The sequence below is a fragment of the Muscardinus avellanarius genome, assembly GCF_963383645.1.
Source record: "Muscardinus avellanarius genome assembly, chromosome: 8".
Lineage (NCBI taxonomy): Eukaryota > Metazoa > Chordata > Mammalia > Rodentia > Gliridae > Muscardinus > Muscardinus avellanarius.
In genome coordinates, this window is record NC_137794.1 from 25,920,586 (window position 1) to 25,944,219 (window position 23,634).

General features: G+C 36.0%; 1 protein-coding gene across 8 annotated transcripts in view; it reads left to right on the forward strand.

The window, feature by feature from the left end:
* FAM135A (family with sequence similarity 135 member A) overlaps window positions 1-23,634 on the forward strand; it is a gene marked incomplete at both ends in the record, with an annotated part of 117,963 nt that overhangs the window by 84,863 nt on the left and 9,466 nt on the right. For 3 of the 8 annotated variants that reach the window (XM_080699924.1, XM_080699925.1, XM_080699926.1), the window contains 8 exons: window positions 5,177-5,250; window positions 8,342-8,496; window positions 8,713-11,044; window positions 12,742-12,902; window positions 15,495-15,586; window positions 16,531-16,628; window positions 17,640-17,791; window positions 19,505-19,615. In XM_080699924.1, coding sequence (XP_080556050.1) covers window positions 5,177-5,250; window positions 8,342-8,496; window positions 8,713-11,044; window positions 12,742-12,902; window positions 15,495-15,586; window positions 16,531-16,628; window positions 17,640-17,791; window positions 19,505-19,615 — 3,175 coding nt within the window. The remainder of the gene's footprint in view (window positions 1-5,176; window positions 5,251-8,341; window positions 8,497-8,712; window positions 11,045-12,741; window positions 12,903-15,494; window positions 15,587-16,530; window positions 16,629-17,639; window positions 17,792-19,504; window positions 19,616-23,634) is intronic. The other 5 variants (XM_080699927.1, XM_080699928.1, XM_080699929.1 and 2 more) reach the window with 2 other exon arrangements.

Here is a 23,634-nt window from a genome sequence, read left to right on the forward strand (position 1 = left end):
TTTATGCAAAATGATTACCTACTGATAAGACAGTGGAGGTCAGGACCTGGAAGAGGACCTACACATCCTAAATCATCTGTGACTACTGGACTGGAATCAACATTACATAACTTCTGCCCATCCCTCATGAAAGTCCCCATATAAGAACCCTGCACATTTCCAAAAGGGCTTCTCTCACTTTTGTGGTGAACGGTATGCTCCCTTGAATGTATATTTCCTACTTTCCTAAATAATTTTGTCTATTTCTCTAGAAAAATGAATAAATAAATAAATAAATAATATAACTCTTAGCATAGAGCCTTGTAAGTACAATACTATCAGAAACTAATACTTACCCAGCGTGGTGGTGCACGCTTGTAATCCCACCATTCGGGAGGCTGAGACCAGAGGATCACGGTTCGCAGACAGTCTCAGCTACTTAGTGAGGCCCTCTGAAACTCAGTGAGACCTGGTTTCAAAATAAAGAATAAAAAAAAAAAAATAGGGCAGGGGGTGTGTCTTGGAGGTCAAATGCCCCTGGGTTCCATCCCCAAACCCGCAAAAAAAAAAAAAAAAGAAAAAAGAAGCTAATACTTAATTGTAGGAAGTAGGGAAAGAAAAGCAACCCACTAGTTTTGCAAGTCCAGCCAAAGTTCTAGAAATCCAGATAAATCCCCAGTGAAAACATATCTAATAGATCTTTCTCTTCAGTGTTAGAAAGAAGACACAATAGAATAGTATTTGAAAGTAAAGACATGGATTGCATCCATCTTGTCAATACCTTATACCTGCCTCTCCTCACCCCCTTTGTTGACATGTTCTTCTAAAGAGTCAGGCTCATGTGCTTAGGGAAACACATTTAATAAGTCAGATATTTATTTGGCCAAATCTTGATGACAAGTAAAATCAATCTCTGATTCACTGTGCATTTAAAACTAAAGAATGCTGCTGGGCATGGTGACACAGACTTGTAATCGCTATACTTGGTAGATTGCCCTTGGGTTTAATCTCCAATACAAAAAAAAAAAAAAAAAAAACCCTAAAGAATTCTAAATCACATTTTCCTCGAGAAGAGAATCTCAATGTCATATAATTTCCATATGCAATATAATTTTTTCTCTCCTCTCTTTATCCCAAATAAGATATCTTTTCTTTTTTTTTATTTATTTTTTTTAATTTTATTTTATTGGTGCACTGTATTCATACATCATAGTGGGATACAAACGTTTGTAGACATACATGCACACATTGCCCAGTCAGTCCCCACCCGATCCCCACCCCATTCTCTCCCCATCCCTCCCTCCCATGCTTGGCTTAGTGGTTGACATCTAGTATTATAGCAATATCCAAAATTAAAAGTGATAATCTCACATAACAGTTTCATTTGTCTGATGCCAAGCTTTTGATGATTTAAAGATAACATTCCAATATTTCTTTTTGCTTTCTTTCTTACCAGAGCATATTTTTTTCTGTTTTTTTGGTGAAACTATCATATATTTATATATTTATTTTTCAGAAAAAAAATCTATCCTAATATGGAATATGAATTCTAGATACCCAAAACGATCTTGAAGAAGAACAAAGCTAGCAGATATATATTTTCTGATTTCAAACCATATAAAGCTACAATAATTGAAACAGTGTAGTACTGTTCTAAAGGCAGATATATAAACCATTGGAGTTAAATACAAGCCTAGAGCTAAATTCTTCCCTATATTGTCAAGTTATTTTTGACAAGGTTTCCACGAACATTTGGTGGTGGAAATAATATTCTTTTAACTAAATATTGTTGAAAAATAATAATTACATGGAAAAGAATAAAATTGGACCCTTACCTAATCCCACATACAAGTATTAACTCAAAATAGATAAAAGACCTAAATATAAATCTTAAGACTATAAACTTTTAGGAGAAAATCCGGGTCATAAAGCCTCACAACATTGAAATTGGCAGTGATTTCTTGGATATGATTTCAATGGCACAGGCAACAGAAGAATATACAAACTCCCTAAAAAATAAAAAAAATATTGTATATCCAAAGACAATGTAAACAGAGTTAAAAGTTACTAATAGAATGGGATAAAATATTTCCAAATGCTATATCTGAAGGTATATTAATATCCTAATATCCCAACTAGAAATCCTAAAAATTAACAACAATAAAGGCAAACAATACAATTTAGAGATAGGTAAAAGACTAACATAAATAATGAATCTCCACAGATAACCAATCTTAGTTGTCTGTTGGATGGAAAATCTTGTTTCTCTGGTTCTGGTGTGTGTTACCTATTTCTTCTTTGTAGTTAATCTCTTTGAGTATTTTCTCTAGTGCTGGTTTTGAAGACATAAATTCCTTCAGTTTCTGTTTGTCATGGAAGCTTCTTATTTCCCCATCTAATTTGATAGAAAGTTTTGCTGGGTAGGAAATTTTTGGCTGGAAGTTGTTTTCTTTCAGAGTTTGGAATAATTTACTCCAAGCCCTTCTGGCTCTCATGACTTGGTTTGGGAAGTCTGAAGTGATTCTAATTGGTTTGCCTCTGAATGTCACTTGGCCCTTTGTTTTTGTTGCCTTTAAGATTCTCTGCTTGGCTTCCGCATTGGTCATTTTGACAATTATGTGGCGTGGGGATCCTCTTCTCTGATCCTGTCTAAAGGGAGTTCTATAAGTTTCCTGGACCCGTGTACTGACCTCTTGCTCTATGTATGGAAAATTTTCTGCTATTACTTCCTTGAAGAGATTGTTGATCCCTTTGGTTTCACTTTCTTTTCCCTCCTCTATTCCAATTATTCTTAGGTTAGCTCTCTTAAGATGGGCCCATATTTCTTCAATGTCAGATTCCTGCTGTCGGATATTTTTTTCTAGATTAGAAACTTTGCGTTCATTTTTGGATTGCTCATCTTCTAAGAGCGAGATTCTGTTCTCCATGTGTTCTAATCGGTTGTTTGTGCTTTGAATTGAGGCCTTTACTTCATTAATTGCATCCTTTATCTCTTTTTGGCTCTCTCTGAGTTCTTTTCGAAGCACCTCTATTATTTCTACAGTTATTTTCCTGATTTGATCTTCTAGAAATCTCTGATTTTCTGTTTTATCGGGTTCTGATGTTGTGGGGTTGTGGGCGGTATTCATTGCTCCAGTATTATTCCTCTTTCCCATGATTTCAGATGCTTGTGCCTTCTCTGGGTTCTTCCCTTGGGTCACTATGACTTCACTTAAGGTGTTCTGGATCTCGAGTCAGTAGTATCTCAGACCCCACTACTCCTTTACTGGGTTTTATCACAGAGTCTCCGACCCAGGGAGTAGATAGAGGCTGCTTTAAACTATGGGGGGTGCCAGGTTGCACGTTCTCCTATGGTGTGATATCTCTGCCACCACCACTCCCTCACTGGGTACAGTGAGGTACAGTACTGGGATTTCTCCTCTGTGGCCCGCAATTTGACTCACTGTTCTTGAGTACGCAGATGTAGCTGTACTGGATTCAGCGAATTCACTGCTGCTGCCGCCGCCGGTGGCAATATGGCGCCGCAGCCACGCCCTCGGCCATGAGGCTGGCGTATTTTTTCTTCTCTGGTTTTGATTTCCACTCTGAATCCCTGCAGCGTGTGCTGAGCTCAGCCACTGGGAGCTTTAAATCCTCTCTGCGCCGAAAGATCCCGCCTGGCTGTTCCGCAGTGGCTCACCTTGGCTTGCTGTAGCCGTCCGATGAGTTCGCCGCTGCCACCGGCAGTATGGCGCTGCTGCCGCGTCCTCGGGCGCGTGTGTCTCCTCTGTGGCCCTGAGCTCTGTTCTCAGTCCGCTTTCTCTCTGGAGCCTGGTGGTTTTTTTGTTTTTCTGGTGATGGTGTTTTCTGGCTATGAAAGGCGCTGGTTTTGTGGTAATGGAGATTGGTTGTTAGCAGGGCTCTTAAGCCCCGCTTTTCTCGGTCGCCATCTTCCCGGAAGTCAAGATATCTTTTCTAATTCACTGTTGCTTAGCATTGCTCCAGCAGTTCTCAAAGCCTTGCCCCTCCCTCCCTCCCCCCTCCTTCCTCCCTACCTACCTCCCTCCCCCCTCAATTCTATTTTAAAATAGGGTCTCACTAAGTTGTGGAGAGCCTCACTAAGTAGCTGAGGCTGGCCACAAACCTGCAATCCTCCTGTCTCAGCCTCCCAAGTACTGGGATTACAAGCATGTGCCACTATGCTTTCATAATTAAAAAGTAAAAGAGTCAAAATACAAATATAATGGAAGACATATTCAACTAAATTCAATATATATTTACTATATACTTCTGTAACATGCCAAGATAAAGAGTACACAATGTCATCAAGAGTTCCTGCTCTAAAGATTACACTTAAAAAGGAGAGACAGTTTGCATATATAATTATTTTAAAGCAATATGTAGTGAAGTTATATTGGCAGTTAAAATACCTTACATGTACTTTCAAAATTAAAAATTGCTATCACATATTATCTTGTTTATTCTTCACAAAAGCCCCCTATGTAGGACAAGTATTAAGCATAATTTGAAAATGAGTCATCTGAGGCTCAAAGGTTAAATGCCCAAAGTTACAGTGCTTATAAGTCAGTCTGTCGGTAGTTAGCATCATATACTTGAATACTCACCACATAATTTGGAAGAAGCTGGCCGCCTGAGAGCTAGCTGACCTCATTCTTTTTCCCATGTGGTAGACGCTATTCTAGATTCTAGGAATGTAGTGGCAAATAAGGCAAATAGAATTCCTGCCTTTAAGGATGATAAATCTAAAATACAAATTTCTTTTTTTTCTTTTCTTGCGGTAGTAGGAATGGAACCCCAGGGGCATTCTACCTCTGAGCTACAACCCCGTCCCTCTTTTTTATTCTTTATTTTGAAAGAGTGTCTTACTGAGTTGCAAAGGGCCTCTTTAAGTAGTAGCTGAGGCTGTCCTCGAACCACGATCCTCCTGTCTCAGCCTCCCAGATGCTGGGATTACAAGCGTGAGTCACTATACCCAGCTTTAAAATACAAATTTCTCACTATAAATTTTGTTGTTTTATTTCATGCATTACAAAAAAATACCATGTTTTAATACTGAAGAGGGCAAGAAGTTTAATTCTCAAATTTAACTTTCTTTAATTCTCACAGTCCTAATAGAGGTGGTTTCTATTCCTGGCATGTATGTCACATTGACTTTAAAAATGTGCTGTTATTAATACTCATTTTTGGAATTCTTTAGGTACGGAGATTTTCTGAAGCATTCTTTTGTTTTGAACATCCAAGAGAAGCTGCCATTGCATACCAGGAACTTCAGTGAGTAGCATAAACCTAAACTTACGTGATTTTACTTTTTCTTTTTACATAATGTATTTTGGAAGTTATTTGTGATAAAATATACAATATTTAAAATAGAAGAAATTAGAGGAATTTGAAGTTCTAACATCTGCTCTTTAGTCAAATTGAGCTTAACGTTATGAATTATTTAATGAAGGCCTTTTTTTTGGTTGTTGTGTACTTGGGATAGAACCCAGGGGCATTCTACCTCTGAGCTACACCCCAACCCTATTTTTGGTTCTTTATTTTGAAACGGTCTCACTGAGTTCCAAATGCCACACTAAGTACTGAGGCTGTCTGTGAACTGTGATCCTCCTGTCTCAGCCTCCCAAATGCTGGGATTACAAGCATGCACCACCACGCCCTGCAAGGCCCCTTACTTTACCTGAAGCACACTGCACTTGTCTTGCCACTCCCTCCCCTTTTGTCACATTTACTGTAACCTTGATAGTTCCATACAGCTCCAGCCTTCCATTTGGCCATCTTGTTCAATCTTTATATTTACTATCAGAATCTCTAGCATTCATTTTCTATTACAGATTTTCGCAGATAGTCTAACTGCCACTGCCTTCTTGTTATGTAAATAATTTACAGTTAAAATATCCAGAATAAATGCATTCCATCTTCTCCACTGAATATATTTAGGTCTGATTTTCTTTGGCTTTAAAGAACATTTTAAGTATTATGCTGAGCAAAAGAAAAAGAAAAGCTGAACATGGTGGTGCAGACTTATAATCTCAGTATTTAAGAGGCTGAGAAAGGAGGATCACAGGTTCATGGCCATCCTTGGCTACTTAGTGAGGCTCTCGGCAACTAAGTTAGACCCTGTTTCAAAATAAAATATAGTAGCCAGGCGTGGTGGCGCACACTTGTAATCCCAGCATTCAGGAAGCTAGGACAGGAGGATCGTGGTTCACCGCCAGCCTCAGCTACTTAATGAGACCTTTTGAAATTCAGTATGACCCTGTTTCAAAATAAAAAGAATAAAAAATAGGGCTGTGGTTGTAACTCAGAGGTAGAATGCCCCTGGGTTCCATCCAGAGTACCACCCAAATTTAAAGTAGGGCTTAGGGTATAGCTCTGAGAAAGAAGGAAGGGAGGGAAGAGAGGGGAGGAGACAAGGAGAGAAACATAAGAGTGAATGCTCCATGATTTTATATTATGAAATTTGGGGATGCAAAACTAAGGTAAAAAAAAGTCAACACAAAAGCCAGGCATGGTAGCGCACACTTGTAATCCCAGCACTTGGAGGCTGAGACAGGAGGATTGCACAGGTTCGAAGCCAGGCTCAGCTACTTAATGAGGCTCTCAGCAACTTAGTGAGACCCTGTTTCCAAATAAGGTATAAAATAGGTCTGGGAGTATAGCCTGGAGGTAGAAAACCCCTGGGTTCCACCCCCAGTACCAAAAAAAAAAAAAATCAACACAGTGGTCATCTTTAGGTTGACCTGTGCTGGGAAATTGGAAAGATGAGGAAACTGTCTGAAGAGATGGAAATGTTCTGTGACATGTATTTGTCTGAATCATATAGCTAAGGTTTTTTTTTTATAAAAACTTGTATTGATGCATTTTAATTATTTGTCATAGTGAGGTTCAAAGTCATACAAACATACATGCACACATCACTTGGTGTATTTCTCTCCACATCCAACCTTGCTTTCCCCTTTTCCCTCCCCATACATGTTTATGAGATTGGTAGTGGTACCTTCAAATATGAACATAGCATTATTTGGGCAGTTTCCTTCATCAAGCTTCCTTTATCCCCTTCTCACGTCTTTTCCCCAAACCCCTTTCATTATTTGACTGGTCTCTCATTTATCTGTAGTTGATTTTATTTTGTTTTCTCTATAGTTTCCACATGTGAGAGAATAGATATAACTCTTGATTTTCAGAGACAGGCTGATCTCACTTAGCATAATATTTTCTAGCTTCATCCATTTTCCTGAGTATGACATAATTTTGTTCTTTACAGCTAAGAAAAACTTCATTGTGTTTATATACCACATTTTTATCCATTCATCTGTTAATGAACACCTAGATTGTTTCCATAATTTGGCTATTATATATATATATATTTAATGTATATAAATTATACCTCAAAAACCTACCTGTAAGCAATAATAAATGGGCGGGTAGCAAGCATCAAAGTATAGATAAAACAGGAAGGGCAAATGTTAATTGTTGAGGTTCGGTGATAGGTACATGGAGTATTTCATATTATTTTATTTCAATTTTTTGAAAATTTCCATAAGAAATGTGTTTGTTTTGTGGTACTAAGGACTAAACCAGGGGAATTCTACCTCTGAGCTCCACCTTCAGCCCTATTCTATTGTTTATTTTGAAACAGGATCTTGCTAGGTTGATGAATCTCAGTACTTTGTGAAGCTGTCCTCAAACTTGTGATCCTACACCAAGTGTGGTGGCACATGCTTGTAATCCCAGCGCTTGGGAGGCTGAGACAGGAGGATCGCACAGGTTCAAAGCCAGCCTCAGCTACTTAGTGAGGTTTTCAGCAACTTAGTGAGACCCTGTTTCCAAATAAGTTATAAAATAGGTCTGTGAGTATAGCTTGGAGGTAGAAAGCCCCTGGGTTCCACCCCCAGTACCATGGAAGAAAAAATAAAACCTTGTGACCCTCTTGTTTCAGCATCCCAAGTACTGGGATTATAGGTGTGCACCACCATGCCCTGCACAGAAAGTTGCTTTTTTTTTTAATCAGTGTCTTCATAAAAAGTAATTGTCAAACATTTAAGCTTTTGGTATTTTCTATACACTACTCATAGCGTATTTTAAAGCTTAGACAGTAATTAAGCATAAATACTCTGAAATAAAAAATATAACATAAGAGAGATTAAATAATTTTTAAAAACTGTAAGTCAAAAATTTATTGTCAACAAACCATAATTTTTATTTTACCAGTTTTTAATCTCTGACCAAGAATCTCTTTCCTAAGGAGGTTACATCTTGAGGAAATAGGATGAGAAAGGTGGCGGGTTTGGACAAGATAGCCTGTAAATTGTAGCTGGTAGTCATTTTTTTTCATTACCCTGACTTAAGAAATATTTTTCAGTGCTCAGAGTCATCTACAGATGTGCACCGCTATCAAAAATACTTCCTTCTGCAGTTCTCTTCCACCCCTACCTATTGAATGTAGTGAATTAGATGGAGATCTCAATTCATTACCCATAATCTTTGAAGATAGGTATTTAGATTCAGTAATTGAAGGTAAGTATAATTCAACTAAAATATATAAGCTATGTCTATCATTTTCATATATTTCCTAATATACATAAAACCATTCCCTAATATGAAGCAATATTCCCCTCCAGTTTTATTTATTTTGAGGATATTAGAAAGTTATAGTTAGAAAATGTAGTCTTAAGCATTTTATAAGTTCTCACACTTGTTTTAAACCTGAATCTTTTTTTCTTTGGATAAAAGACTTAGATGCACCCTGGATGGGAATTCAGAATCTTCAGAGATCAGAGTCCAGTAAAATGGATAAATATGAGACTGAAGAAAGCTCTGTAGCAGGACTTTCTAGCCCAGAGTTGAAGGTCAGAACTGCTGGTGCCTCCAGTATATGGTACACAGAAGGTGAAAAGCAGCTAACAAAATCACTAAAAGGAAAGAATGAAGAATCAAATAAATCCAAGGTTAAGGTTGCTAAGCTCATGAAAACAATGAAACCAGAAAACACAAAAAAATTAACAAAACAGAACTCTAAGGATTCTGTGGTTTTGGTAGGCTACAGATGTTTGAAAAATACATCATCAGATGATCTCACTAAATGCTTTGAAGGCAATCCTTCACATAGTCAGAAGGAAGGTCTGGACCCCACAATATGTGGATATAATTTTGACCCAAAGACCTACATCAGACAGTCAAGTCAAACTAATACAGAGAGAACTGAACAAAAGTCTCCAGATATTGAAAATATGCAACCAGACCAGTTTGATCCTTTGAACTCTGGAAGCCTAAATCTTTGTGCAAATTTGTCCATTTCAGGTAAACTTGATATCTCCCAGGACGATAGTGAAATTGCACACACGGAACACAATGTGGCATCCAGAAGTTCATCAGACGATTGCCCTGATCATCAAACAACCCCATCTTCAGGAATTAGAACAATTGAAGTAAAGCCCAGTAATAAAGAGCCTTTCAGTGGAGAAAAAATACCTGTTAAAGTAGGACCTTCGACTGATCAACAAGATGAAATATTTGTGGATAATTTACTACCCAGTTTTGAATGTTTAGAATCTAATGGTAAATCTAAACCTGTAGAAATAACACTTGAAAAGGAAGCTTTGCAAGAAGCAAAATATCATTCTATTGGAGAATCATTAGCTAAATTAAGAACTAATCTGCCTGTTCCTTCTACAAAAGAATATCATGTTGTAGTAGGTGGAGATACAATTAAGTTACCAGATATTAATGCCACATATGCGTCATCTAGATTTTCAGATTCTGGTGTTGAAAGTGAACCAAGTTCTTTTGCAACACATCCAAATCCTGATATAGTCTTTGAAACTGTACAAGGGCAAGGTCCTTACAGCAATGAAAGATTATTTCCTCTGCTTTTGGTGAAGCCTGATTATAATGTAAAGCTTTCATTAGGAAGTCATTGCACTGAGAGTACAAGTGCCGTAAGTGAAATCCAGTCATCTTTGACATCTATAAACTCTCTTCCTTCTGATGATGAACTGTCACCTGATGAGAATTCTAAGAAATCTCTTGTGCCTGAATGCCATCTAAGCGATAGCAAAACTATGTTAGACCTAGGAACAATTAATTTGCCAAAATGTGATGACACTAAAAAGTCAAATATTATTTTACAACAGCAAAGTGTTATATTTTCAGGGCATTTGGACAATGAAACTTTAGCAATACATTCCTTAAATTCAAGCACTAAAGACCCTTTACAACTTTTTTCAGGTAAAGATACTTCGAGTGATGCAAAAAGTGATTGCAGCTCCAAAACTAATTTCGATGCTGTTTGTAAAGACTTCCAGAGTCCTGATAAATCTAGTAACTCAGCAGGAACAGCAATTACATTAAATTCAGAACTGATTTGTTTAGGCACTTCTTGTGTTGTTTCAGGTTCCATTTCTACTAATGCAGAAGTTAATGAAGATAGAACTGTGGAAAGAAAAAATAGTGATACATTAAATCTCAAAGAAATATATTCAGAAGTCCCTACAGTTGAAAGTGAAACTCACCTGGATACAAGTAACCCTTTTTCAGCCAGTACTGATATGGTTAAGCAAGGGTTTGTGGAAAATTATTTTGGTTTTCAGAACAGTTCGGATATTTCTGACGCATGTGCTGTTAGCTACAGCAGTTCACTTAGCCCTCAGAAAGAAACTTTTGAAAAAGAAACTAGTAATCTTCAGTGGGAACAGGGTAAAGAGGATGAGGAGGAAGAGCAGGATCAGCAAATGGTCCAAAATGGGTACTATGAAGAAACAGATTATTCAGCTTTGGATGGAACGATAAATGCTCACTATACAAGCAGAGATGCTCTAATAGAAGAAAAACTTGTAAAATCTGAAAAAGTAAACAGTGAATATTTGGGGGGTGGCATAAGTATGCCTGCTGTTTGTACTTCTGGTTGTTTGTCCTTCCCATCTGCACCACGAGAGTCTCCTTGTAGTGTTAAATATTCTTCTAAAATTAAGTTTGATGCCATTACAAAGCAGCCAAGCAGCACGTCTTACAACTTCACTTCTTCAGGTTCCTGGTATGAAAATTCACCAAAACCTCAAATTCAAGCGTAAGTAATGGAGTACAGAGTTATATGCTACTAAATATACATAGATCATAAATATATATATCATATAGATAGCAACAGGGTTGAATGTCTGTGTGTGCTCCAGTTTCTATAGTACAAAAAGTGTTTCTTTGCTTAGTTATCTACAAGGTTTTTGTTTTGTTTTGTTGTTGCTTTTTTTTTTTTTTTGTGATACTGGGGGTGGGACCCAGACGCTTTCTATCTCTGGGCTATACTCCCAGACCTATTTTATACTTTATTTGGAAACAGAGTCTCACTAAGTTGCTGAGAGCCTCACTAAGTAGCTGAGGCTGACTTCGAACCTGTGCGATCCCCCTGTCTGAGTCTCACAAGCGCAGGGATTACAAACGTGTGCCACCACGCCAGGCTCTCAAGGGTTTAAATGAACACATTTTGCCCTTAAGCCTGCAGTTTCTGAATGATTGTCCTGTTCAGTAGGCTAGATATTCCTGTTATAAAGCTTTTATTGGTAAATTTATATTAAAAGTATAGAATAATTAAAGTACAACTCTTTTTTTCACCATTACCTCATTTCTCCCTCATCCATTCCCAGACAAAAGCTAGGTTCCATGAGTATATCTAGGAATTAAGGATAGTATTAGATAAATGAATAACAAGTTAGGAGAAACTTCTTAAGCCTACTAGACCCTAATTGTCTCATCTAATATCTGGATATCAGTGATATCCAGAATTGAGATTTTAGGACCAATAAAATATCCAGAAAAATTGGGGGATGATAGAGGTTTACAAGCATACATGGATTCTCAAAATATTCTGCTTCCTCACCCTAGACTGAATCTTACTCTCTGGAGTGAAAAGTCAGCATGTGTAGATTTTTTTTAGTTCATAGATTATTCTGATTTATTTGTGATATTAAGACCTATAGAACCCAAAGCTAGTGAAACCAATGAGGTGACATGACCAATTTAAAAATTGTAATATGTTAAGAGGCTGAAGATTACACCACCAGTTGGGTTCTTCTCAGTATCTCTGGGTTATTAGAAAGCACTGGTCTGTCTTCACATGGTGTATCCTTCTCACTGTAGTGTTCATCAGTTTAACTTATACTTTTATCAGTTTCAGTGATACAATGTTAAGTAGTAATAATTTTGATGTTTGCAATCTTCATGTTGGTTAGATCTTTCAACCATTCCAAAAGAGTACATGCCAGCAATTATATCTATATTCCCCACTTGGTCCTGCTCCTTCTTACTGGTATTTTAAGAGAAAAATAGAAATAACCTAACCTACTGAATACAATTCTCACTGCTACATTCATTATGCAGAGTAACATCTCCCTTCCATTTATGTAAGATTAAAAAGAAGATAAGATTTGTTTACATGATAAAGATCAGACTTTAATTTTTTCAGTACTTGTCCTAGCTTTTCTATACTACATTTTGCAGGAAGTATAATCACTTCTAATATTTTCTTAGTTGGTATGAAATTTTAAAGCATATTGTTAAGTGACTTCAGACTTAAGGTTCTCATTGTATTTGATCAGAATATGTCCTTACAAAAAAATTCTGTAATTTAAGTCATGTAGGTGATCCTACATATTTTCATGATTTTCAAACCAAATATGGCTGGGTTTCCTCTTCTAAATTCAGAAGATTGTTCTTTTGGTTCTGAAAACTGACCCTTAGTAAAGAGTATCTTTAATAATTATTTTACTTCAGCTTCCTTCAGGCAAAAGAAGAATTGAAGCAACTTAAACTCCCAGGATTCATGTATAGTGATGTTCCTCTGCTGGCATCCTCAGTACCTTATTTTAGCCTGGAAGAAGAAGACGGTTCTGAGGATGGCATACATCTTATTGTCTGTGTGCATGGTTTAGATGGTATGTGATATCTATTGATGTAACCCATAGCAACTCAGTATATTTTTCTTCCTTAATCTCATTTAGCTTTGTTTACTTTTTGAAATTAAAGTTAATATATAATGGTTTAAATTAATTGAATATTCTGAAGCAGAAATCTCCTTAATTTTACTAATTGTAAAGTTAAATTTCCTTTTTAAGTAAAACTTTCCATAAAATAACATTTTGTTTAAATTTTTATTTTCTTTTTTTTTTTTTTTTTTACTATTGGTTTTATCAGTTGTCACCTCATAGTAATCATTTTGTCCCCCTTAGAGAGTTTTTCTACTTCTTTTAGCTTGCTGCTTAAACCTTATAGGCTAGAAAATTCAATATTTCTAGGAACTAAGGATGATCATTAAAATATAGATTAAATTCTAACACCTGAGCCGGGCGTGGTGGCGCACGCTTGTAATCCCCGCACTTGGGAGGCAGAGACAGGAGGATCGCGCAGGTTCGAAGCCAGCTATGTGCGCTGGCTTAGGAGACCCTGTTTCCAAATAAAAATGTAAAAATAGGTTTGGGAGTGTAGCCCAGAAGTAGAAGGGCTTCCAGGAACCCCAGTACCACAAAAAAAAAAAAAAAGAAAGAAAAAAAATTCTAACACCTGGCTTCCGTGCTGTGACTTTATGATAGTTGTTTTGTTGACTCAGCAAGCTTATCCTAGGTATAGGAATTGTTAGAAGAGTCCTAATAATATTAGACTAATCATGTATTAGTATTATGATGATACAAGTGAGATTTTATGGGTTATAAAAATACCAAAAAAAATCTTTGCTTCTAAATTATCATAAAATAATAGTTTCTTTTTAAATAAGAAAAGGCTCTAAAGAAATAAAATACCTTCAAGACTTCAATAGTAACCTTTCCTCTCCTACTTAAACAATAAAACTTTCAAAGAATTATCCACCATGAAAGACTTCTTGATCCAATAGAATCTGTGGCAGATTCTTTTTTTTAATTTTCTAGAAATAGATTAGCCCTATGTTATATGTCGTTCCAGAATAATAGGAAGAAATGATGGAATGCAGCCCATTCCTTAAAGTTACATACCATCCGGGTGTGGTGGTGCACGCTTATAATCCCCGTGCTTGGGAGGCTGAGAGAGGAGGATCGCACAGGTTCGAAGCCAGCCTCAGCTACATAGTGAGGCTCTCAGCAACTTAGTGAGACCCTTATTGCCTGGGAGTATAGCCAGGAGGTAGAAAAGCCTCTGGGTTCCACCCCTAGTATCACACACCAAAAAAAAAGTAAAATATCTTATTACCCAATCTAATGGCAATATCACATCGACACCCCCAAAAAGCAGTAAAATAGCCTGACATAGACTTAATAAAATTCTAGCAAATAAAATCAGTATATTAAAGTTATTACAACCGAGTTTAATTCCCACAATTTGAAGTTAAACTAATATAAAAAATTATTAATAGATGGACGTGGTGTTGCATGCCTGTAATCCCAGAACTTGGCAAGATGAAACCGGAAGATCACAGATTCATGGCCAGCCTCAGCAACTTAGTGAGGCCCTCTGCAACTTAGACCCTATTCCAAAATAAAAATTAAAAATAATTAAAAATTGGGCTGAGACTCAGAGGTAGAATGCCCCTGAGTTCAATCCCTACACACACAACAAAAGCCCTTATTAATAAGATATGCTACATCAACAAATCAAGTAAGAAACATTGATAAGATTCAGTATTCATTTCCAATTAAGGCAACTGCACCAAATTTTAAGTCTCAACTAGAACTAGTCTAGTTCATTACTGTGATTAAGCATATATATATATATATATATATATATATATATATATATATATATACATACATACATACATACATACATACATACATACATATGGAACTAGAGAACATTATGCTAAGTGAGATTAGTCACAAAAAGTAAAAAATCGGATGTTCTCCCTAATATGCGGAAGCTAGGGAGAATAAAGGTCATAGGAACTTTAGACGAGGAAGAAGAAACTCTAGATGAGCAAATAAGGAGACCTAATTATGGAGGATAGGAGGGGGGAGGATGAAATTTCTTTCTTTTTTTTTTTTTTTTTTTTGTTGTTGTTGTTGTTGTTGGTACTAGGAGTGGAACCCAGAGGCTTTCTACCTCCGGGCTATACTCCCAGACCCATTTTATATTTTATTTGGAAACAGGGTGTCACTAAGTTGCTGAGAGCCTCACTAAGTAGCTGAGGCTGCCTTCGAACCTGTTTGATCCTCCTGGCTCAGCCTCCCAAGCACGGGGATTACAAGCATGCGCCACCACGCCTGGCAGGATGGAAGTTTCTTAATGTACATGATGTACATTTATAAACATACCAAAATCAATCTTTTAGCCAGGCATAAAGAGGGAGGGAGGAGGGGATGGGCTGGGAATTGGGTACGGGCTGAATGAGTGAGGGGGAATTTTAGTCATGCATCTTGTACCCCATTAAGATCTATGACTCCAATACACCAGTTTAAATAAAACTATAAAATTTTTTATAAAACTATATAACTATAAAAATATATGATTGTGCACTTTGTACTTTTTCTTCTAATCCTTAAACATCATTTTTTATTTAGGTAACAGTGCAGATCTTCGACTGGTAAAAACTTACATTGAACTTGGACTACCTGGAGGAAGAATTGATTTTCTTATGTCTGAGAGAAATCAGGTATAATATAGGAGTGTCTTCAGTGGAGGCAAATGTTTTTATACCAAAGTATATAAATTTTTGCTTGCCATAAAGTACTGTGGTAAGCTGGGTGTGGTGGCGCACGCTTGTAATCCCAGCATTTGGGAAGCTGAGACAGGAGGATCGCAGTTCACAGACAGCCTTATCTCCTACTTAGTGAGGCCCTTTGCAACTCAGTGAGACCCTGTTTCAAAATAAAGAATAAAAAATAGGGCTGGAGGTGTAGCTTGGAGGTCGAATACCTCTGGGTTCCATCTCCAGTACTGCCAAAAAAACAAAAACAGTACTGTGGTAGTAGAAATAAGATTTTCTGATTTCTATGAAACTTAACATAAATATACATCCAAAGAAAATATATGTGATTTATTTTGACTTGTGAGTTCTTTTAACATATGAAATATTATAGAATTTCACATTTTTGTACAGATACTTCATTAATTAAGCCATAGTAAGCAGTCTTTTTTTTTTTTTTTTTTTTTTTTTTTTTGCGGGTCTGGGTTGGAACCCAGGGGGATTCAACCTTCAAACTACACCTCCTGCCCTATTTTTTATTCTTTATTTTGAAACCGGGGCTCACTTAGTAACTGAGGCTGTTCCCGAACCGCAGTCCTCAGGTCTCAGCCTCCCAAATGCTGGGATTACAAGTGTGCGGCACCACGCCCAGCTGGAAACAGTCTCTTTGAATAGTAATAGTAGACAAAATAAACAACTAAATAAAATAAGTATTATTGGAATACTGAACTTTTTAGAAACTTACTCTTTTGGCTCATTTTAGTATAATGAACATAACATTCACTAACTTCTAAAAAATACTGGCTTTACCATATTTTCATTACCTATACTAAAAATGTGTTTATATTCAGGTAGTTTTTCATGTGATTATATGTATTTTAGCATAAAATATGTGTTTTGCTTTTGTTTAGAATGATACATTTGCTGATTTTGATAGTATGACCGATCGCCTTTTGGATGAAATTATACAATATATTCAGATATATAGTCTAACAGTCTCAAAAATAAGGTAACTTCTATAATGCCACACAATTTATTTTTATGTTTCTATGAATTATAGAAAAACTAAACAATTTGTAGTGTTATCCTAAACTGAAATACTGCAACTCAAAGAGAAAAGAAAAAACTTAAGATTTTAAAGAAAGACCATATTATGTGATTTTGTTTGTATGAAATATCCACAATAAGCAAATTCATAGATAGAAAAAGTAGATTAGTGGTTGCACCAATTTTACCTATGCCATGTAAAACTGTCCAAGCCAGGAACAGTGGTACACACCTGTAATCCCAATACTTGGGAGGCTGGGACAGGAGAATTGCAGGTATGAGGCCAGCATACTATAACTTAGCAAGACCCTGTTTTGACATAAAAAAGCAAAAGGGATGGGGGTAGAGCTAGAAGGGTCCAGAGGTCCCCAACACATAGGAATGCTTATTGTTTCAGGAGATGTAAGTGTTGATTATTCTGACTTGATCATTATACATAGTATAGATGTTTTGAATTATCACACTTTACCCCATAAATATATATAAATATTACATGTCTTAAAATTTAGTAATTATTTTTAACTGTCAAACTTTGAGGTATAGACTAGAAAAATAAAAAACATCTACATACTTTCTTGTAAGTTGTACTATTTTATAAGTACAATTTCATTATTTGTAAGAAGTCATGACAACAAATGAATAATTTGTGTATGTGCCTCAGGAATCAGATTTATAAATTAATCATTATATTATTATTTTAAATGTATTTATTTCTATACATGTATAAACTATGACAAAAATTTTCTGATAAAAATATCTTATTGATAGAGTAAACATTTAAATTAACAGGAATCTTCTACACTCTCAAATTTTTTTAATTCAAAATAAAAATTAATGATTTAGTCATAATTTTAAAACATAATTGAAATTTTTGAATTTTTACTATTTTACATTTTTGTATAGTATATCAGCTCTTATTTCTTTTTGTAAGCTAATACTATAGAAGAAATGTCTTTTTTTTTCTCTCTTAAAGCTTTATTGGACATTCATTGGGCAATTTAATAATCCGTTCAGTGCTTACAAGACCAAGGTTTAAATATTACCTCAACAAACTTCATACTTTTCTGTCTCTTTCTGGACCTCACCTTGGTACACTGTATAATAGCAGCGCTCTTGTTAACACAGGTAAAAAGTTTTATTGTACTATATAACAAATATGGTATAGGTAGAAAATTTAAATTAAAAATACCATTTTCTGGTGTTTATGTTAGAGCCAGCTTGTCATATACACGGAATTTCATGGTTAATTTCCCATTTTGTTATAAAAGTAACAAAATATAAAAGTAATTTTAGAAAGTAAATAATCTCATATTGAGATGGTATTTCACAAAAGTCACAAGAGCATTTTTCCCTTTTTCCATCAAAAGCTAAATATTTTTAGTAAATATAAGCAAGCTATTTTTTCATTCTATTAATTGAACAGATAACAAAAAATATATTTAATGTTACAAAATTATATTTTATAGGGATCTTAACATTTTATTTGTTTTTGTAGCAGTTAAGGAATAATAATATAGGAAATTAATCCAAAATTTCTCTAAAAATTTTTAAAAAGTTAAGACCCTAATTTTGATTAGCTGTTAGTATTTTCATTGATAAATATCTGGTACTTGATTTGCCTGTTGAGTGGCTTACTTTTTCTCTTAGATTTTTGAAAATTGTTCATTGTTTCATCGATTCATTCCCATTACAAGAACAAATGAAATTTCTTTGTCTTGTTCCTTAATTCCTGAAACCCTTATTTCTGTTTTTCCGTTTTCTTCCTTTCATTGATAAATCATACCAAATTCCTTTCTATCCCATTTCAAATAAGTGATTTCAAAGCACAGCCAGTTCTATATTTGAGATATGAGAAAAATGAAATCCTAATAACACAAAATAGAACCCAAAATGAATAGGTTGTTGTACTTTGAATTTTTTTCTACATAAAACTTTTTCTCAGACATCCTTATAAACAACTATCAGATTGAATCAATTAGAAAGCTTTTTCCTGTTCCCTTTGTGATGTTAGAAGCGATGAATATGAACGTCAGTATTCCACAATTCCATAAACCACTTGTGGGATATTTGAGATTTTTTTTATTTTTATAAAAAGAAGACTCATTTAAATATGTGTTACTAGCCAGGTGTGGCTGTGCACACTTGTAATCCCAGCATTTGGAAGTCTGAGACGGAGGATCTTGATTCGCAGACAGCCTCAGCTACTTAGCGAGGCCCTTTGCAATTCAGTGAGACCCTGTTTCAAAATAAAGAATAAAAATAGGGCTAGTGACCTAGCTTGGAGGCAGAATGTCCCAAGGTTCTATTCCCAGTGCCAAAAATATATAAATAAATATGTGTTACTGATAATATAAAGTATAAGTATGAAAAATATATTCAACTATTATTAGAAACCATTAACCAATTGTTTATTCTAAGAGTTGGTACTTTGGTAGTCTACTGTAACTATACTGTAATTATCTATCAACTAAAAAGTATTTGGGTCTACTATTGTATTTGAAGTTTTTCTCCCTCTGCTTCTTTATAATTTAAACTAAAATATCTAGATTTTCCCAAATTTGTTCTTTGTATGCTATTATCTCCTTCATTACTGAATGGGATAGAAATAGCATGCCCTCCATCAACCAGAGTTACTCATTAACCCAGAGTTAACCTATGCACATGTATGCATATGTTTTATTTGTTATCAAAATAAATATTTTGTAAATATGTATTTGGTCAGCAAACAAAAGCTTGAGGGATGTCATTTTTTAAGTGAAAATATATATCAAAATTAATTACCCTGGCATATGTTACCTTATATTGCTATTTATACTTATATAATATGTAACTCTCTAGGTCTCTGGTTTATGCAGAAATGGAAAAAATCAGGTTCTCTTTTACAACTGACATGTCGGGATCACTCAGACCCTCGCCAAACATTTTTATATAAGCTTAGTAATAAAGCAGGTAAGTATATAATAGCAATTTGGAAAACATGCTCATGGAAACTTTCTAAATAAACCTTTAATAAATAAGTTATCAGCTGGGTGTGGCAGCACAGGCTTGTAATCCCAGCATTCAGGAGGCTGAGACAGGAGGATTTCAGTTGAAGGGCAGCCTCAGCTACTTAGGCCCTCTGCAACTCAGTGAGACCCTGTTTCAAAATAAAGAATAAAAATAGGGCTGGGGGTATATATAGATCAGGGGTAGAATGCCCCTGGGTTCCTTCCCCAGTACCATAAATAAATAAATAGATAGAAAAATAAATAAATAATCAACCAACATGTCTTCCTGGTGATTAAAAATAAATAACATTCCACTGTAGACTCAAAGCTCAAACAAGGAGTAGTTCTTTAATTTTGTTCATGATTGTATATATCCTTTTTGTTGTTTTTGTGGTTGTTGTAGGCTGTCTGCGAACCAAGATCCGCCTGTCTCAGCCTCCCAAATGCTGAGATTACAAGTATGGGCCACCACACCCAGCTTCTTTTCTTATTTTGGGACTAAGTTACTAATCCGCATTAACCTCCCAAGAACTGGGATGACAGGCGTGTGCCACCACCTGTGGTTAGTCTCTGTTTTTTAAATGAGGCTTCTGCATGTCTGAACCTTCCTGTTCTAGATGTCTTCCACCCCAGTTCTCAATCCTTTTTTATAAACTGCCACATATTTTTCTACCTTCCTTTTTCAGGGTATTCAAGAATTTCTGACATATCTCAGAAACTAAACTATTAATAGTTTTGCTTCATAGTTATAACAATTTAGAAATTGTTTTAGATTCATCTCCCCATATCTACTGAATTGCTGTGTCCTAAGACATTCATCTTTCTTAGTAGCTGATGGATTTTTCTGTTCCTCTTTTTGCTCTCCTGCCTTAGTTCAACATTCATCACTTTTTTAGAATGATGCTTTATCCTCTTAGTTACTGGTTTGGAACACTTTAGGGTTATCTGTGATGGTCCCATTTCTTTACCTGGAGTGTCTCAAGATTATTCATATTATCTCTAAACTCCCACAATATTCTGAACAAACCTCTTTTGCTATATTCATCAGTTTTCTCATGTTGGTCATTTGGATGTCCTAACCTCCTTTTCTTAAATAGAACTGTTGTGACAACTCTTCCTCATTTTCCACATACACATTCAGTTTTTACTCTAGTTCTATTATTTTCAGTATCCAAAGACAGTGCAAAAATAATATAAAAAATACAAACCTAACCCTTATATTTAGTTTCTGAGAGTTCCAAGTTAGAAGCACCTTGAACTTACAAACTTAAGCCCTGACCTTTTATTGTGTTTTGTTTGTTTTTGTTTTGTTTGTTTGTTTGTTTGTTTTGGTGGTACTGGGGTTCCTGGAAGCCCTTCTACCTCTGGGCTACACTCCCAGACCTATTTTGTACTTTTTTTTAATATTTGGAAACAGGGTCTCTTAAGCCAGCATGGCTGGCTTTGAACCTGCACGATCCTCCTGTCTCCGCCTCCCAAGCGTGGGGATTACAAGCGTGCGCCACCATGCCCACCCAAGGCCTGACCTTTTAAATCTGTTTTTACCCTTATTTCTGTTACCCATGTACTTCATCCTGCTCATAAAATATTTAATATGAACACTACATGCATTCAGTTATTTTTAAATAACACTTCTTTTTGAGTCCTGTTTTATATTTTTCAGGGTTCTTCCCTAAATTTTGTTTTTTTGTTTTTTGGGGGTTTTTTGCAGGTCTGAGGATGGAACCCAGAGGCATTTGACCTCCGAGCTACACCCCCTGCCCAATTTTTTATTCTTTATTTTGAAACAGAGTCTCACTGAGTTGCAAAGGGCCTCTAAGTAGCTGAGGCTGACTGTGAACCGCAATCCTCCAGGTCTCAGCCTCCCAAATGCTGGGATTACAAGCATGCGCCACCACACCCGGTTCCTAAATTTTGTTCTTAATATGAGAAATTTGTAAATGGTTATTACATGTATTGCTTATTATTAAAATTAGTAAAAAATGTTCCTTTATAGGATATATTTTATGATTTTGTTTGAAAGGATGCAAAACAACAATGAGAAGTTGCTTATAGTACACAGTAATATGTACATGAGTGACAAAATTATGAGATATTCCTACAAAATCAAATGTAATGTATAGTTCTACGCTTTGAATTTTACAGCATTGCTACTGACAGGTTAGAGGAAATATATGAAGGCAAAACGAAATGTAAATATTTCCTGAAGTTTTTGTATTTATACTATATTACACAAAGTAGAATTTAAGAAATAAAATTAAAGTATACTAATAGCCATGTAGGAGTATTAAACACTAAGTAGTAATAGCAGTATAAAGGTATTAAAATACTAAGGAAGCCGGGCGTGGTGGCGCACGCTTGTAATCCCCGCGCTTGGGAGGCAGAGACAGGAGGATCGCGCAGGTTCGAAGCCAGCCGCGCGCGCTGGCTTAGGAGACCCTGTTTCCAAATATAAAATGTAAAAAGAGGTCTGGGAGTGTAGCCCGGAGGTAGAAGGGCTTCCAGGAACCCCAGTACCACCAAAAAAAAAAAATACTAAGGAAAATAGAACTTTAAAGAGTGCTATGTTGATAGTCATAATTAACATATTAATACTAAAAAAAACTAAACAAGCTAAAAATTTAAAAGTAAAAAAAAAGTGTGTGTAAGCCGGGTGTGGTGGCACATGCTTGTAATCCCAGCATTCGGGAGGCTGAGACCTGAGGATCGCGGTTCACGGACAGCCTCAGCTACTTAGTGAGGCCCTCTGCAACTCAGTGAGACCCTGTTTCAAAATAAAGAGTAAAAAAAATAGGGCAGGGAATGTAGCTCGGAGGTCGAATACCCCTGGGTTCCATCCCCAGACCCATACACACACAAAAAGAAGTGTGTGTGTATAGGAAAAATAGTAATATCCACACATGTGGCACTTACCATGTCCTAGGCACCATTTAAGAACATTATACATATTACCTTAATTAACCGCCTGAGGTAGGAATATTTTTGCTTCAGTTTTTGTAATTGCGAACACTGAAACAGAGATTGACTAGCCTGAATTACAAGCTAGTAGGCAGTTTGTCTGATCAAACCATATCCTGAAAAGCCAATAATATATATTTTAAAGGACTTTAGAAACTACTTCTAATTGCAGTTTTGAATGCCAACAAATGTCTATTGAGTTTAAGCTTATAATATTGTTAAAAGAGTTGAAGCAAGTCTTTTTGAATTGTCTTCTTGAATTGTTTTCTTTTTTCTTATATAGTGAATTGTGAAAAATGAATAGTTTATTCCTAGCAAGTTGCTATACCTGTAGAAAAAATAGAAGATGAAAATATACAGGTTCATGCTGGGCCTGGTGGCTCATGCCTATAATCAGTACTTGGAAGCTTGAGAGTAGGATGGCAGATTTGAGACCATCCTCAGCAATATAGTGAGACCTTGTTTCAAAAGAAAAAATAACATAGGGCTGGAGGCCTAGCGTGGAGGTTAATGCTCATGGGTTTCATACCCAGTACCACAAAAATGCATATTTATATATAGGTTTACATTAAAAACATAAAGAAGCCAGGTGTGGTGGCGCATGCTTCTCATTTCAGCATTTGGGAGGCTGAGACAAGAGGATCTGGGTACTTGGACGGCCTCGGCTACTTAGTGAGGTCCTTTGCAACTCAGTGAGACCCTGTTTCAAAATAAAAGAATAAAAAATAGGGCTGGCCAGGTGTAGCTAAGAGGCAGAATGCCCCTGGGTTTCATTCCCAGTACCCCCCCCCAAAAAAAAAACCATAAAATAAGAAAACAGTAAAGGGAAAATAATATTTTATATACTAAAGTAGGTTACTAAAGTAAATACTTAATTTACTTTATTCATACTCTTTTCAAGTGCATAGTGGTACATGCCTTGGAGGCTGAGGCAGGAGTACTTGGGAGGCTGAGGCAGGAGAATTGCAGGTTTGAGGCTAGACTTAACAACTTAGTAAGACCCTGTTTCAAAAAGGTATAATA